The sequence below is a fragment of the Amphiura filiformis genome, chromosome 9 (genome assembly GCF_039555335.1).
Source record: "Amphiura filiformis chromosome 9, Afil_fr2py, whole genome shotgun sequence".
Lineage (NCBI taxonomy): Eukaryota > Metazoa > Echinodermata > Ophiuroidea > Amphilepidida > Amphiuridae > Amphiura > Amphiura filiformis.
In genome coordinates, this window is record NC_092636.1 from 33,420,027 (window position 1) to 33,435,592 (window position 15,566).

Consider the following 15,566-nt stretch of genomic DNA (forward strand, 5'->3'; position numbering starts at 1 on the left):
ACCAAACAGAAATCTGTGAATGTTATGTACCAAGTGGCATTAGCTGTAGTGCTATTGATGTGCGATCTCCGTATCTGACATGCGATCGATTATTGTCAGATAGAGTGTTGATGGTAATGATGTGGCTCATTGGTTTGAATGCTTTAGGTGGAAATTTGTATGTTTTGAGTCGAAAAAAATCAAAAAATGAAAAGAACAAAGTTCAAATATTCTTGCTTAACAATCTGGCAATGTCAGATTTACTCATGGGCATCTATATGCTAATTATTGCATCTGCTGATATTTACTTTGGTGAATATTTTCCGATGCAAGCTGAAACCTGGAGATCTGGTATTACCTGCAGAATAACTGGAGCAATTTCAATAATATCAAGTGAAGCTTCTGTTTTCTTTGTGACATTGATAAGCATTGACAGATTCATGAACATCCGATTTCCTTTCTCCCAACACAAGTTAAAAAAGAAATCAGCGGCTGCAATAGTTATATTACTTTGGTTGATTTCCTTTGCATTGGGAGTTGTTCCATCCATTTTTGCAGGGGAAAATGATAAATTCTATGACAACTCTCATGTGTGCATTGGCCTCCCCCTGGCTCAAATTGAAAAATTCTCAAAGAATGTAACAGAAGAAATAATTAATCCGGAAACTGCCAATTTATACCGTTATAGAAAGTACATAGTTAACTCTCAATCGCTGGGCCACGTACCTGGCTTGTATTATGCTGTAGCAGTGTTCCTTGGTCTTAATGGAATCTGCTACTTCGTCATACTGCTGTGCTATGTGGAGATTGTACGATCTGTTTTGAAGTCATCGAAACGAGCAGGGCTAAACAAGGATATGAAAGACCAGGTCAGAATGACAGTCAAAGTTGCTGCCATTGTTCTTACAGACTTCTTATGTTGGTCACCAATTGTTCTACTGGGTATTTTGGTGGAAGTTGGTGTACTGACTCTACCTCCTTCAGTTTTTGCATGGTCTGTAACAGTTATCTTACCCATAAATTCTGCAATCAATCCATATCTGTACACTATCGCGGGTGTCATCAGCAATCGCCGTAAACAAGCGCAAATAAAGAAACAAGGCAACTTACATAAATCCTAATATTGTGGGTAGCAGCAATACAGTGTGCAACAGTGGGAGTGCTACAAGGGCATTGTAGAGATTTGCTGCTGTGCAGTGATGACAAATCAAACATACAATCCCCAATTGTTTCTCTTGTCTATTGAGAATACAAGTTCAGTTACAAGGCTCAGACTTACAGAAATGGTAATTTCTAGCATTTTGATTATTATTGAATGTGATTATGTCTGACAAAATGAACATGGTGCATTTTGTTTTAATCACAATTATTTTTTACACATTTTTGTCTCGCCTGATAAGGCAAGAGACATAATATAATCACTTTCCCGTATGTCAGGCTGTATGTCAGGCTGCGTATGTGTTTGCTGGCAAATGATGACACACAAGATTTTTCACTCTTAACTACGGACTTGCCTTCAGCCGAGGACCGTCCTTGGTTTCAAACTGCTGCAAGAGACCTGAATTTTATGCATGGTCACTGAAAACCTCCCCTATGTTAAATTACACACATTTTGCGATTATGGGTTTAAACTGTATCTAAAATTGGTTTTTGGTCCATATCTTTCAAACAAAAGCATGTATTACAACCAAATTTTACACATTTTATTATGCTGATATGTTTCCACTTCTATCAAATATACAGTACGCTATTCATTCAATTAAGGGGCAAACAATGCAAATGTGTAGCACACCATGTAAAGCTATGTGAAAACCGACGAAGGCCAAATAAATTGCAAATGGTGACATTTGGCATTTTAGCTCAAAAAAGAGTTTGACAACACAGAAAAAAGGACTACGAACTTAATACTGAGATTTCAGTTTATCATACAAAGTTATTGGCGAGAATCCATGGATTCTTGCAAAATTCCACTGGGAGAATCAGGGGTGGAATTTCGGCGGGAGTCCGAGAGTCGACTCTCGCAGAGACTCCCGTAAAAGTCCTATTGCGAGAGTCCATGTGGACTCTCGCTGGAAATGGATCTGGAAATGATCGGCTCAGCGAACTTACGTTAAGTTCAACACGCCTTAAAACTCAAAGCCTGCAATTGCAAAATATAAAGGAAAAGTCACCAAAGATGCTATGACATATATGGAAGTGAGAGTATGATGACACATATACATGTATTAAAAACTTAACTTTGTTAGTTTATTTGTTAGTTTGTTTGTTTGAATGCATTTTACGTAGGCCTACATATAAATACCTTTGGACTCCCGCAAGATTGTACAACGAGAATCCATTTTACGGGAATCCATGGACTCTCGCAAAACTCTCTTGCGAGAATCCACTTGGACTCCTGTGGCACTTTACGAAATTCCACCCCTGGAGAATCCAAAAGGATTCTCGCACTTGGTTGCGAATTTCTGACCCTAGAAGTTTTTTAAATTTTTTTTTATTCCCTGTACTTAGATCTGGTGGTGGGAGAAAAACATGTGTACAAATAATGACCTATCCACCAGACCCCTTCAATGTAAATTCAATAGTTAGTATTCAATACATAGCTTCATAAAAAAATATGTATCAAAAAGTGAAACCTTTAATAACAGGGAAAGAGAAACAAACAAAACAATACAAAAACAACAATCACAACACAACATACAAAACAAACAAACAAAAACGGATGGTGCAATGATGTAGCCTAAAAAGCAATAACAAAGAAAAACAAATATTAAAGGGGTAAAACAAATTAAGAGGCTTCAAGATCAAGGGTCCATTTCGTAAAATGCTTACTAAGCTTTCCCTTGCTTTCAGCAATTTTATATTCGGTGTTTCTCTTAATTTTAACCAAATTTAAAAAAGCAACCAAATTTGGCTGGGTTTGTTGAAATTTACATCTGTGCAAATAAAATTTCAAACATAAAAAAAGAAAATTGATACAACTATCATGTTCGGACAAATTGGTAACACCAACCCTAGAAGTTTTACAAATTGACTTGGTAATCCACGATATATATTCATATAGTGGATACAGAAACACTCAAAATATAATGGTGTTGCTCAGTAACTGACGATATTCCTTGATAATCCACCAAAAATGATTCCAAAGTATATAGTCTACTCCCATATTGTGTGCAATATGAAGTTCATATGACATTCCGTTGTTGAATTATGAGTCCAAAACGAAATTTAGATGAAATATTTTACAGTTTCGAGCCTAATACAAAATATGATATAATTTAGCATGTAGCAGATGTTTTCAGTGACCACTTCCTAAATAAACCAATTTATTTATCAACAATTTAATAATCATTTCAAGGCATATGGTCTACTCCCACATCGTGTGCAATGTGAAGTTCATACGAGATTCTGTTGTTGAGTTATGAGACAAAAACAAATTTTACATGTCATATTTTGTGTTCGCCTCAGATAATCAACAAAATTAATAGTTGGCACACCTTGACAATATGTTGGAACTCTTCATTGCCACTCTGATAGTTCAGTGAAATTAGTATAACTATGTTTGAAGAGAAGTACAAACCTTCTCCTTTCCCCTTCTCTCCCCCATTCCCCCTCAATCAATGTTTGGGAGACTGGAGAGCTCAATGGAAAAAGTGCTTTCATCAATATTGAACTGGGGGAGAGGGGTGACGATTTACATTTAGTATGCCAGAGTGTGCCAACCGGGGTGCATGAGTACAAATGACCATACGGGACGATGCACAAACATGGGTAGCATTTTCAGCCTTCTGGTATATCAATGACCCCTTTTTCAAAGCCTATTTTGGTATATGAATGGGTCCTTTGTTCAAAATTTTCCCAAAATTTTGGGAAAATTTGTAAAAACTAAGACAATTTTGGGTAAATTCGGCCGAAAATTTTGACTTTTGGTATATCAATGGGTCAAAATTTCTTGAAAAATTGGTATATTTATGGGTCTACTTCCAAAATCTCATCGGCACGTCCCTACCAAAACCAAACTTGAGTACCCCCCCCCCCGGGTGCCAACATTAATTTCCTTGATTGTAGATCCCTCCCACTGAATAAGAACAAAGAAATTAGCAAAACATTGCCAAAAAACTTGTTACTTTGTAGCATCACAATAGAGCACTTAATTGTAATACTAGTAATGAAACTCATATATGTGTATACGAAATTGTAAATGTGACTTCTCTATTATATCTCTTTAAAAAATCTTAACTATTTATTTGTATGATTATTGTGTCATAAAGTACCTTCTAAGATAGTAGATTTTGTAAAGTCACCGGTAAAATACTTCTTAAATTGTAAATGTGAACAACACTCTGTGTCTACATAAGCAGCACAAATACAACTTACCGTATTGTTTGTAATAAACGCCCTGGGGGGGTTGCATTTTTCCAAAAGGGGGGCGTTTATTGGAAGTGAATTGTTCAATGTTCAATTTCCCGATGGTGCTCCTATTAAAAGGAGGGATTTACACTATACATGATGGCGGCGCCCACGGAAAATGATATTTTCGTGGGGAATACAACAAAATTACACCTGTAAGTGCATGGAATTAGTGAAATTCTACCATAATTAGGCAGTGAAATGGATGGGAATTGAGTCATAATAGGTTTTGTCCATTCAATTTAGCGATCGTGACTGACATGACTGATGCAAGTTTTAAGCTTACCTACACAATATGTCATGGAAATGTTCGCATTTTTGTAAATTTTTCACCGAAAAATTGGAGGGGGCGTTTTTTAGAGGGGGAGCGTTTATTACAAACAATACGGTATACTATTGTATTGAAGTTTGAACATTGTATAATGCTATAAAATCAAAACTATTTATAATTGAATGATATTATTCTCTCATTACTCTATTATCTGGTATGTAAAGGTCACTGCACTTTAATCATGCTAAGGCATAATTTGATTGGCGTAACACCACAAAAACAACTAGTAACTTAGGTGGTACGTAATATGTGTCCCCGCCAGGAAGGGTGGTTCTCAGGCATTTTGGTTTAAAAAAAAGTAAAAACAAGAAAAATTGAAAATTAATATATTTTCAAAATGACCTCAAGTGACCCCTTGATGACCTTTGACCTCACACCTGTTGACGTCACACATGTCAATGTTCCCATGAGTCATTGTGTAGCGGGACAAAAACTCAAGACTTGCACGATTGTTTGCTTCACAATGTAAATAAAAATCTGTCTGGCCCTTTTCATTCCAGCTCAATAAATGTAGTAAGTTTTTAATCAATTTTATTTGATAACTATAATATTTATTTCTTAAACATGTGTACTTTACACACCGATCAGGGAAGCAGACATGAAAACATTTTAAAAATATTTTCTGTGTTGAAAATGTTCCGTTTAATATTTGTGTATATATCATGCCATAGTGCACTAGCTGGAACCATCTCGCCTTTAGTGGTTCTCCTTTTTAAAGAGGAATATAAATAAACAGACTAAAATTAACATGGATGCGCCCAGTGACGGTACATTTGTCGCAATCGAGAGAGGTGTAGCTAAGTTTCTGATTCACTCACAGGCTAATGCAGCACAAAGCTGTTGTTTTGTATGAAATAAAATAGAAATACAGGTAGCGTAAATGTTTTTGTACACCCATGCACCCATTGAGATGTATCACCTTTTCATAAATCCCATAAGCCGTTCGCAGGTAGATGGCGTAAATTGACGTTGTGAACGCCGATGTGCACATCGTTTAGTGAACACCGTTACTGCGCATTTGAAAAGGTCAACAGCACAATATCAATTTGACAAATTCAGCACAATACAGTCTATACCAGGCGCACGCCACTTGTAGCTCTTGGAGGTAGTCGAAGTGGCGCTCGGTGAATCTACTAATTTTTTTCACATAAATTTTTAACAAAAAAGGGGTGAAAATACCACATCTGAGCCTTTAGAAAGCCCTAAAATCTCAGAGTTCCGGGGGTGCTACCACCTGGACCCCGCAGCTGGGGCTTTCACACTAGACCCTTCCAGGGGCCATAAGGCGGGCCCTTGGACGCAACCAGCTATGTGTTCGGTCGCACACATGCTGTCTCACAAAATTCTCACTTAACATGTTGGCACTTCATGATCACTAAAATTTCCCAGTTGGCACTTCAAATAACTAGTTGAGAAGGCCTGGTCTATAGTTCCTCTCACCTAAAGTTTGGTAGTGATGTCAGGGGTTTCGTGTGCAAGCGTGGTGTCACTGGTGTGTGTATATGCTCTGCATGATTAGGTTGGGTGTCGCCACTGCAGCTCAGATGAATGAAGCCTTCTTGCCTATGCAGGGTCCTGTAGACCATTCTTATAATAGGCACCTTCTTGCCGTTGAATAAGTGAACATTGATATCGCATCAACATCACACATTATAGGGTACCAAAAGCAAGATCAACACACAATTATTTTGTTATTTTATAATCATATTATTCCAGTCTTGACCTCGATTTCATTGTTTTATAGTACTGTATTCATTCCATTAAACGCCCAGGGTGCTTAACAAAATCATTTTGGGTGGACACTTATTTTTTAAATTGTTTATACAAAATTTGCATCTATAGATGTAAAAAAGCCCAGAATATGGATTTTATGTGTAGATGGTTCTGTATTGGACACACGTGTCGTTGCATGGATCCTGCACATAATGATACTGGATCATGTGTATTGAAGTCGCTAGGTGGGTGCTTATAGGGACATGGGCGGTTAATGGAATGGATATGGTATGTGATATCAATGTGATATCACCCCATCAACGGCAGGAAGGTGCCAATTTTGTTTCCTCTACTGCACATTTGTTTCCATTGAGCAAGGTACTTTTACATTCTTTAACCACTTTTAAGTGGTTAAAGTGTTAAAACATATAGTAAATATGACAACATTTTGTACATGTAAATATAAACAACACTTTATGTGTACATGTAAATATAAACAACATTTTTTGTGACCAAAATAGTATGAATATAACTCTATGTCTATTAAAAAAAGAGTAATTGAATGATTGTTCACTCATTACTTTCTTATTTATCTGTAGAAGTCTCAGCACTAATCACCACAATAAATAACAGTTGTGTGTACAATACAAATGAAACATGCTTGGTTGAATTTTGTAAAGTGCCACAGGAGTCGCAGTGGATTCTAGCTGGAGCTTTTTGCGAGAGTCCATGGATTCCCGCAAACAGATTCTTGTAGTACAATCATACGGCAGTCCAAAATTGGCAAATTTTGTTCATGAAAAGCGTCTTGCTTAATCATAGATCATTGGGGCAGGTATTATGTATTAGGGACCGTTCATTATTTCTACTGGAGGGGACGGGAGCTGACAGAAAGTCACTAGTAAAAACTATATGATCCCCCTTCTGTGATAATGAAAACCATATGACCCATCTCTAAGGACCGTCAATCTATCGATAATTGAGTTAAGCATGGTTAGGCTGGGGTTAAGGTTGTAACAACTTTTTTATGTTGTTACAATGCAGTGGTGTGTGGGTATTATTTGTGGTGTGAAGGGGAAGGTGGTTTTAGCTCTTGGGTATTTACCCAGAGATGGATCCGAGACTGTGGGAGAGTCTAAACTAGATGCTGATCCTGCTCTGGGAGGACCATCATATCATACATGTATATCTTCCAATTAGGTTTACAGTTGCTGGGTTAGTATAAGCAGGAGCTGAAACCTTGGTAATTTGGTGGGTATGGGTATAATGCAGTTTTGCTCATAGTGTTAACTAGGCTGATGAGCTGTCCTCTCCTGGCCACCCTGATCAGTCCATCCTCAACTAAATGGTAGATATTGGTAGAGTTAAACCGTTGGAGATATTGGTAAAGTTTAAACCTGACAAAATGGTAGATGACTCTTCAAATGCTTTGTTTTCATCTCATCTTCAGGTTTGGAGCATATAAGGCTGGATATAGACAAAGGTATAGAAAATGGCTACCATTGTGAGATCTGCACCAGCTTCATGAACATTGGCAACATTCTTGCACACTTAACGGGCGGACGACATCGGGAAAATTACATCGTAAGTAGACACACTAACCGTGCGCATTATTTATGAGTTTTCCTTTGAAAACTTGGTGTAAAATCTTTCGACTAAAGTCGCTGCCAGATTGGTAATACTTGTGGTGACTTTGGCCAGTTGTCTCTCCCAAGTAGTTTGTATCTTATGGATCATAGGCTGTTTAAGGTGATACTACACCCCCTGATAAATTTTGTGACTAATTTTGCATTTTTCTCAAAAAATAACTAAACACTGGTAACAAAAGTTATGTATATGGGCAAGGAATCCAATTACTTTACTGAAATTTCAGTGATTCAAGACAAGTGGTTCATCATATATGTTAAGAAATGAGGTACATTCTAGCGGTACCTCTTTTCTTATCATAAATAATGTACCGCTTGTATTGAGTCACTGAAATTCCAGTGTATAGTAACTGGATTCCTTGCCCCTATTCTATAATATACATAACTTTTGTTAACAGTGTGTTATTATTTTTGAGAAAAATGCAAAAATAGTCACAAATTTATCAAGGGTGTAGTACCACCTATAAAGACTGAAATTCACTATGTCAACAACATGATAAACATAGATCGCTGAGCTCAAGCTTGTTTCATTGAAAATTGGATTGTTATGAAATGAAGGGACCTGACAAAAGGAGCACCAAACGCTACTAAAATGGTAACTGAATTTACTTCAGCATGGATGGCTAAATAAATTTAAAGGAATTACACATTTTAGCGCATCGTCGCCCAAATTGAGTTTTTTTGCTTAACGTAATCTTTATAACAATTGCCACCTTGTAACAAAATGACTTATGCTGGTTTCATACTTTCTGCTGCTTGCCGCTGAGCGGCATGACACTTCATCATGCCGCTTGTACTTGTCTGCAAGCAGAGCGGCAGCGGTGTGACTGTGAAAGCCACTCTTGCCACTCAGCAACGTTCCATCGTAATTTGTTCTGCACCACTCCGAGTTGATTTGGATTCAACTCCCAGTGGTGGAGTGATCGATATGTCGGCTTGCCGCTGATCACCGTTAGTGTTTCTGGTGCGACTGCGCAGTGAAGTAAAATCATCTTCAAAGCGGCAAGCGGCAGGAAAGTATGAAACCAGCATTAGTCATTATTACCATAGAGAGTGCCCTAAATCTGTGAGTGTGACTTAGGCAATTTGTTTCAGTAACTTAGACAGTTATTCCAGCACTTGTACCACTATTTCAGTGATGTTGTCTTTATCATTAGTTTGAATACGTAAATCTTATGCACATCAGCCGTATTTAAATTTCAACGCCACACCGTCATTTCACCATCATTACATCGCCCTCATAACCAAATTGCTTAGTCATTTTTCAGTTTTTTGCCTTTTTCTCAAAACTACAGAAAATGACTGTGGCAATTTGGTTATGAGGGTGACGATATTCAACTTGACTTTGTAAATATGGCTGAACAATATAAAGTTGAAGATGAATCTGAACAAGTAACATTATTTCCTGTTCTTAACTGAAAGTATCTTCTATAATATAAGTAAGAATCACATTGTGTAATCTAGATATTATTTTTTGTTATACTCCTGCAGAACAAAAATCCAGTGCATGCTACCTATGCAGAGGAAATCAAAATGTACATGGATGACCTGGAGAGAGAAGAACGTGAGAAACAGGCGGAGAGGGCAGAGAAGGGAGAGGGGGAGGCGGAAGAGGAAGAAGAGGTGTATCCAAGACGTAGCCTCATCAATAAGAAGCTACAGCATTTTGCCACCATCATAGAGGAGCAGTACGGACGGCAAGCGACCAAGGTTGATCGGGATCTCTTTGCTGAGGCTAAGAGGAGTAAGTTCCCAACTTTTCTTCTTCCTATATATGTGATGCCCCTCAATTTTTTATTGTTATCACACAGGCTTAACGTGCACAGTTTTAGCTATGCACGTTCCTGGAGCCTAGAATTGATGGCAGAGATCAGAACCGGGGATGGTCCCCCTTCTCCTTTCAAATAGCTCTGACTCTTAACTTGCACAGGGTTTGAACCGGGGTACTCAAGTTTGGTTTTGGTAGGGACGTGCAGCTGAGAATTTGAAAGTGGACCCATAAATATACCAATTTTTCAAGAAATTTGGACCCATTGATATACCAAAGGTCAAAATTGTCTTAGTTTTTACAATTTTTCCCAATTTTTGTTTGGAAAATTTTGAAATTTTGGCGAGATTGAGGCAAAATTGGGCTATTTTGCGAAGAAATTGAAAAAGTTTTGAAAAAAGGACCCATTCATATACCAAAATTGGCTTAGAAAAAGGGGTCATTGATATACCAAAAGGCCGAAAATGCTACCCATATTAGCGGCACGTCCCCGTATGGTCATTTGTACTAAGTACCCCCCTGGGGGTTTGAATCTTCCTGTACATGGGACCAACAGTTTTACATGACTTTCGAACCACGAGACGTCACACAAACACGACCTATATCTGCACATGCTAAGCAGTGTATGGGGGTGAGAAATATGGGAGCTTTTATTGGGCCAAAAATTGTTTTTATATTGGCATAATCCGACCCACCCTAATTTTGGGAAAATATTTGTAAATCTGGGAAATCCTACTTTGCAAATCTGTCTGTCTGTCTGTATTTTTTTTTTTTGTTAGCTAAAGCAGAGATGTGAAATGGCAGCAAATTTCCAGTCCTGTATGACATTGAAGTAAAACGAATTAGCAGCAATGCTCTTTATCCGATGAACTTGAAAATTCATATTTCTAGATAGGATGTGTGTATTGATGAGAAAACCTTACTTGGCAAGTTTTAATTTTTTCCAAAAAAAAGCGTTTTTGACTTGCGCAATTTTTTGTCATCTCAAAATCCCATTGAATTACTTCAGGGAAGAGTTTTTGACACTTTGCCAATTTCTCAAAATAGTCACATTTTTGAAAACAAAGATTTTATTAAAACTGATTTTTCTCTCCAGTTGTATATAAGTTTTAAGTTTCATTTTGCTGCCAATATATCACAGAAAAATAAAAACCAAGTTTATTTTCTAACTTTACTTAAGTATATATTTAAAAGGAATGTTGGTACTTTTTTATGGTTTTTTTTTTAAATTGTCTAGAGACACTATATTACCTAAATTCTAGGATTTTTTTGCCCACTTAGGAAGGTGCTATGGTTACCAAACTTTCAGGGGTGGTAAATAAGATTAATATCTAAATTCTCTCCCCAGCTTTTTCCAATTAAATGTTTCTATTTTAAGCAACATTGTTTCTAACATTCCCTAAAATAAAAAATGGAAAATTTATTTCAAAAAGTAAACACTTTATCCAAAAATCCTGGCGAGAGAATTTAGATATTAAGATTATTTACCATCGCTGAAAGTTTGGTAACCATAGCTCTTTCCAAAGTGGGCAAATAAAATAAAAAACTGTCAAAATTAAGGGAATTTTCAAAAATAAAGAAAAACATAAGAATTCTTACAATTCTTATAAGACTCTTAAAATAGGTGGGGAAAATACTTTTCTTTGTTATGATTAAAGATTTAAATGAATAGACCTGATTGATTTGACACAGGAGCTATTTTCCTGCAAGGGTGTTGTATCCGAGGCACGTACCTTAACCCTATTGTATCCAAGCAGACCATGCAGTTAGCTTCTTTGTGCTCCAAACAGTCAATTTGTTCAATCAGAACAACCCATATCAAACTATCTAATGGACAGGTATCTAACTTGTATGTCACATAATTTGCTCTTCTGCATGCCTTGCTGTTTGAGGCGAGCGATTGCTCTCGCTCTCCACCGCTCGCCCAAATTCAATTTCTAGTGAGCGATTTTCCACTCGCCATAGACACTAAATGTCGCTCGCTGCGAATCATCCAAAATTCAATCCAATTTACATTCAACTTTCAGCACTTTCAATGTATTCGATTTATCGTAATAAATTAATCCCTAAAAACGAAAGGGAGGATGTCAACAGTGCATAAGTGTTCCATATTGGTACGAATGATCTTTCAGACCTAGAGAGCAGGGTTCGCAGGTTTTTGCCGCAGGTGGAAAAAAACGCGGTTTTAACCACGGTTTTAACCGCTTGGCAAAAACAGTTTTTGCCAGCAAAAATGGCAAAAACTAAAAAAGTGATTTGTAGTTCAGTTTTTTCATCTCAAAACAAATTATTAAGTTACAAAAATAATTTCCTCAGTGTAACAAGGCCAGATTTTGTAATTATAAGTAACATTAAGTAAAGATTAAGGGGGTACTACACCCCTCGATAAATTTATGTGTTTTTTTGCATTTTTCTCAAAAACTAATTTCACAGTAGTAACAAAAGTTATGTATATTATAGGGGCAAGGAATCCAATTACTACACTGGAATTTCAGTGACCCAAGACAAGCGGTTCATTATTTATGATAAGAAATAAGGTACCGCTAGGATGTACCTCATTTCCTATCATATATACTGAACCGCTTGTCTTGAGTCACTGAAATTTCAGTGTAGTACATGGATTCTTTGCCCCAATAATATACATAACTTTTGATTCCAGTGTGTTATTATATTTTTAGAGAAATGCAAAAATAGTCATAAATTTACCACAGGGGTGTAGTACCCCCTTAAAGGCATGCATTTTCATTGCCCAAGTGCATTTAACCGAAATGTGGCATATATCAAATTCAAAACTTTTTCATTTTAAGGACTTGAGACACAAAATAAGTTGAATGATTCATTAAAAGTTGTGTGTTACTGTTTATGAGCTTTCTGTGTTACTTTTTAATATTTGAGTGACTATAAGTGAGTTTTTGCCATTTTTGCCGGTTTAAAGCAGGCAAAAACTGGCAAAAACAGGTTTTTGCCAGTTTTTGCCACCCTTGCCGGCAAAAACAGGTTTTTGCCGGCAAAAACCAAACACTGCTAGAGAGTGATTCGACTACCAGAGAATAATTCAACCACTCGCCTAGCATCATGCAAGTGAGTGATTAAACACTTGCCTTTAAAATCTAGACTGCAAGGCCTGGCTCTGTCTTAATCTGCTTGGCAAAATTGACATTTTCTAAAAATCTTTTTCAGAAGCAGCTCAAGAGAAAGCAGCTAAGATGGCAGTACCTGGGGAGCCTGGTAAGTGATGAGGAGTTGGTGCAATATCTTCAATAGCTGCCCTATAGGCATCTGTATTTTATATTTGACACAAATCTAAATATTTGACACCTGGCAGCTATTGCAGATAGGGTCTTGCTTTCATTTCAACCCTCTATATAAGGCCAAAATTGTTTGTTTGTCCACGTCCGACCGACTGTGTACCCTGGTCCCGACCGTGTTTCTTTTTATGCCTCCACTTATGCCTCCACCGGAGGTATTATGTTTCCTGGTTGTCCGTCCGTCCGTCCATCCGTCCGTCCATCTGTCCGTCCGAGCTTGCGGGTGCAATTTCTCGTAACTGGTAAGATGTACAGTGATGCAATTTGGTGGGGGGATGGTCGTTGGCGGTCTTCAAATTCCAGTAGGTTTGGTTAGTGGGTCAAGGTCACCCAAGGTCATCTAGGGGTCATCTGAGGTCAAATTAGCAAAACCGTCGTATGGGCATGAACCTTGGTGTACAGTGATGCAATTTGGTGGAGGGATGGTCATTGGCGGTCTTCAAATTCCAGTAGGTTTGGTTAGTGGGTCAAGGTCACCCAAGGTCATCTAGGGGTCATCTGAGGTCAAATTAGCAAAAACTGTCGTATGGGCATGAATCTTGGTGGGTACTGTAAACATTTAGAACCAAATTTTTTTGAAGGTCATTTTGGGGTCATCTGGGGTCACACAGAGGTCATCTGAGGTCAAATAACTTAAAACTGTCGTATGGGCATGAAACTTGGTGGGTACAGTCAACATTTAGAGTCAAATTCTTGGACGGTCATTGTGGGGTCATCTGGGGTCACCCAGGGGTCATCTGAGGTCAAATAACTTAAAACTGTCATATGGGCATGAAACTTGGTGGGTACAGTCAACATTTAGAGTTAAATTCTAGGAAGGTCATGTTGGGGTCATCCGGGGTCCTCACCTCACCTCACCTAGGCTGTTTCATCCTCTGTAGTATGAAGCCCTCTTCAAGAATCTTCCATTTCTGTCTGTCTTGCGCATCCCTTGCCCATGTGGTGCCTCTATATGCTGTTAAATCGTCTACGCCATCTTCGCTCTTTGCCTTCCTCTTCTCGCTTTCCTGTTCTTGGTTGCCACTCGGTGACTCTTTTTTTGTCCCTCTGTTGTCGTTTTTCTTGCCACATGTCCTGCCCATCTCCATTTTGCATCCGGGGTCATCTGAGGTTAAATAACTTCAAACTGTCGTATGGGCATGAAACTTGGTGGATACAGTCAACATTTAAAGTTAAATTTTTGGATGGACATTTTGGGGTCATCTGGGTTCACACAGGGGTCATCTGAGGTCAAATTACTAAAAACCGTCGTATGGGCATGAACCTTGGTTGGGTACATTCAACATGATCGCCTCAAGGTGGAGGCATTGCGGCCGACGCTTTGCGTCGAGAACCGCGCAAGCCGAGAACCGCTCTAGTTTCTTTCTTTTTTTAAAATTTGCGTTGAATGTACTAGTAAAACAGTGGTTAGTATAAATTTAAAAAAAGAAAATGTAAATCTCAAGAGTTAAACCAGTAAAGTGCTGTGTGTTTGACTTAAGTCTTCAAATTGTCAGTTTCAAGTGCAATATCTGTAAAAAAAAAAAAAATCCGACCTACCGACCCAACTGTTTCATAAGCCTCTATGGACAAACAAACAATTTTTTTTTGGCCTAAATGAACACCCATACCATTAGTATGAAAGAAGTAGCTCACAGTTTATTTTGTAATTAATGAAACAGAAGAAGTTTGTCTAAGTTATTTAACAGTCATTGTTGCTAAGAGTGTGCCATGTGGTGATACAAGGGGGGCTCAGAGGGGCTTTCAGAGTTATGCGGGGGGCTTAGTGGATAAAATCGCCATAAAACGGCTGACTTTACATGATTTTTAACATAGTGCGGTGGGCTTCAGCACCCAAAGCCCCCACACTTGTATTCAGTGATTTTTTTTCTCTTACCATTATTATATGCATTAGGGTGAATGTAAATACTGAAATCTTGATAAAGCTTATGGTTTGTTTGATTTAGGAACAGGAAAGAAAGGAAGGAGGGTGGACAAGAGTGATGTTGAGAAACAAATCTATGAAGGTGATGAACCCATGATTGGTAAGTAGCAGTGATAATTGGCTTGATGCATGGCCAAAATAAGTGAGATGGACTCTGGATGTAATTGGCCAAGGACCTGTAATGGAGAAATATGTGTCATCATGTGACAATGGGCTATTACTAGTGTTGGTATCGACAAGGCGTTGTCGACAAAATTGTCGACAAGAGCACTTTTGCCGATTGGCGACAAGAGCTTTGCATGTATCGACAAAAAATATCAGAAATTTTGCGATCGAAATTGAAAAATTGATTGGCAGAAACTTTGCTAATTTCCTTCTTTTTTACTAGCAATCCAAAAGATCTCATGCGACAAGAAAGTTATGAATCTTTTTTATCTAATTATCAAAGGATAGTTCATTATAGCATCCAAAATGGTCAAATCCAGCAAAA

The 15,566-nt window shown here is 37.9% G+C and overlaps 1 protein-coding gene across 2 annotated transcripts in view; it reads left to right on the forward strand.

The window, feature by feature from the left end:
- Positions 1–15,566, forward strand: part of LOC140160896 (uncharacterized) — a 51,587-nt gene that overhangs the window by 16,922 nt on the left and 19,099 nt on the right. For both annotated transcript variants that reach the window (XM_072184230.1, XM_072184231.1), the window contains 4 exons: positions 7,881–8,014; positions 9,568–9,820; positions 13,025–13,072; positions 15,099–15,176. In XM_072184230.1, the coding sequence (XP_072040331.1) occupies positions 7,881–8,014; positions 9,568–9,820; positions 13,025–13,072; positions 15,099–15,176 (513 nt within the window). The remainder of the gene's footprint in view (positions 1–7,880; positions 8,015–9,567; positions 9,821–13,024; positions 13,073–15,098; positions 15,177–15,566) is intronic.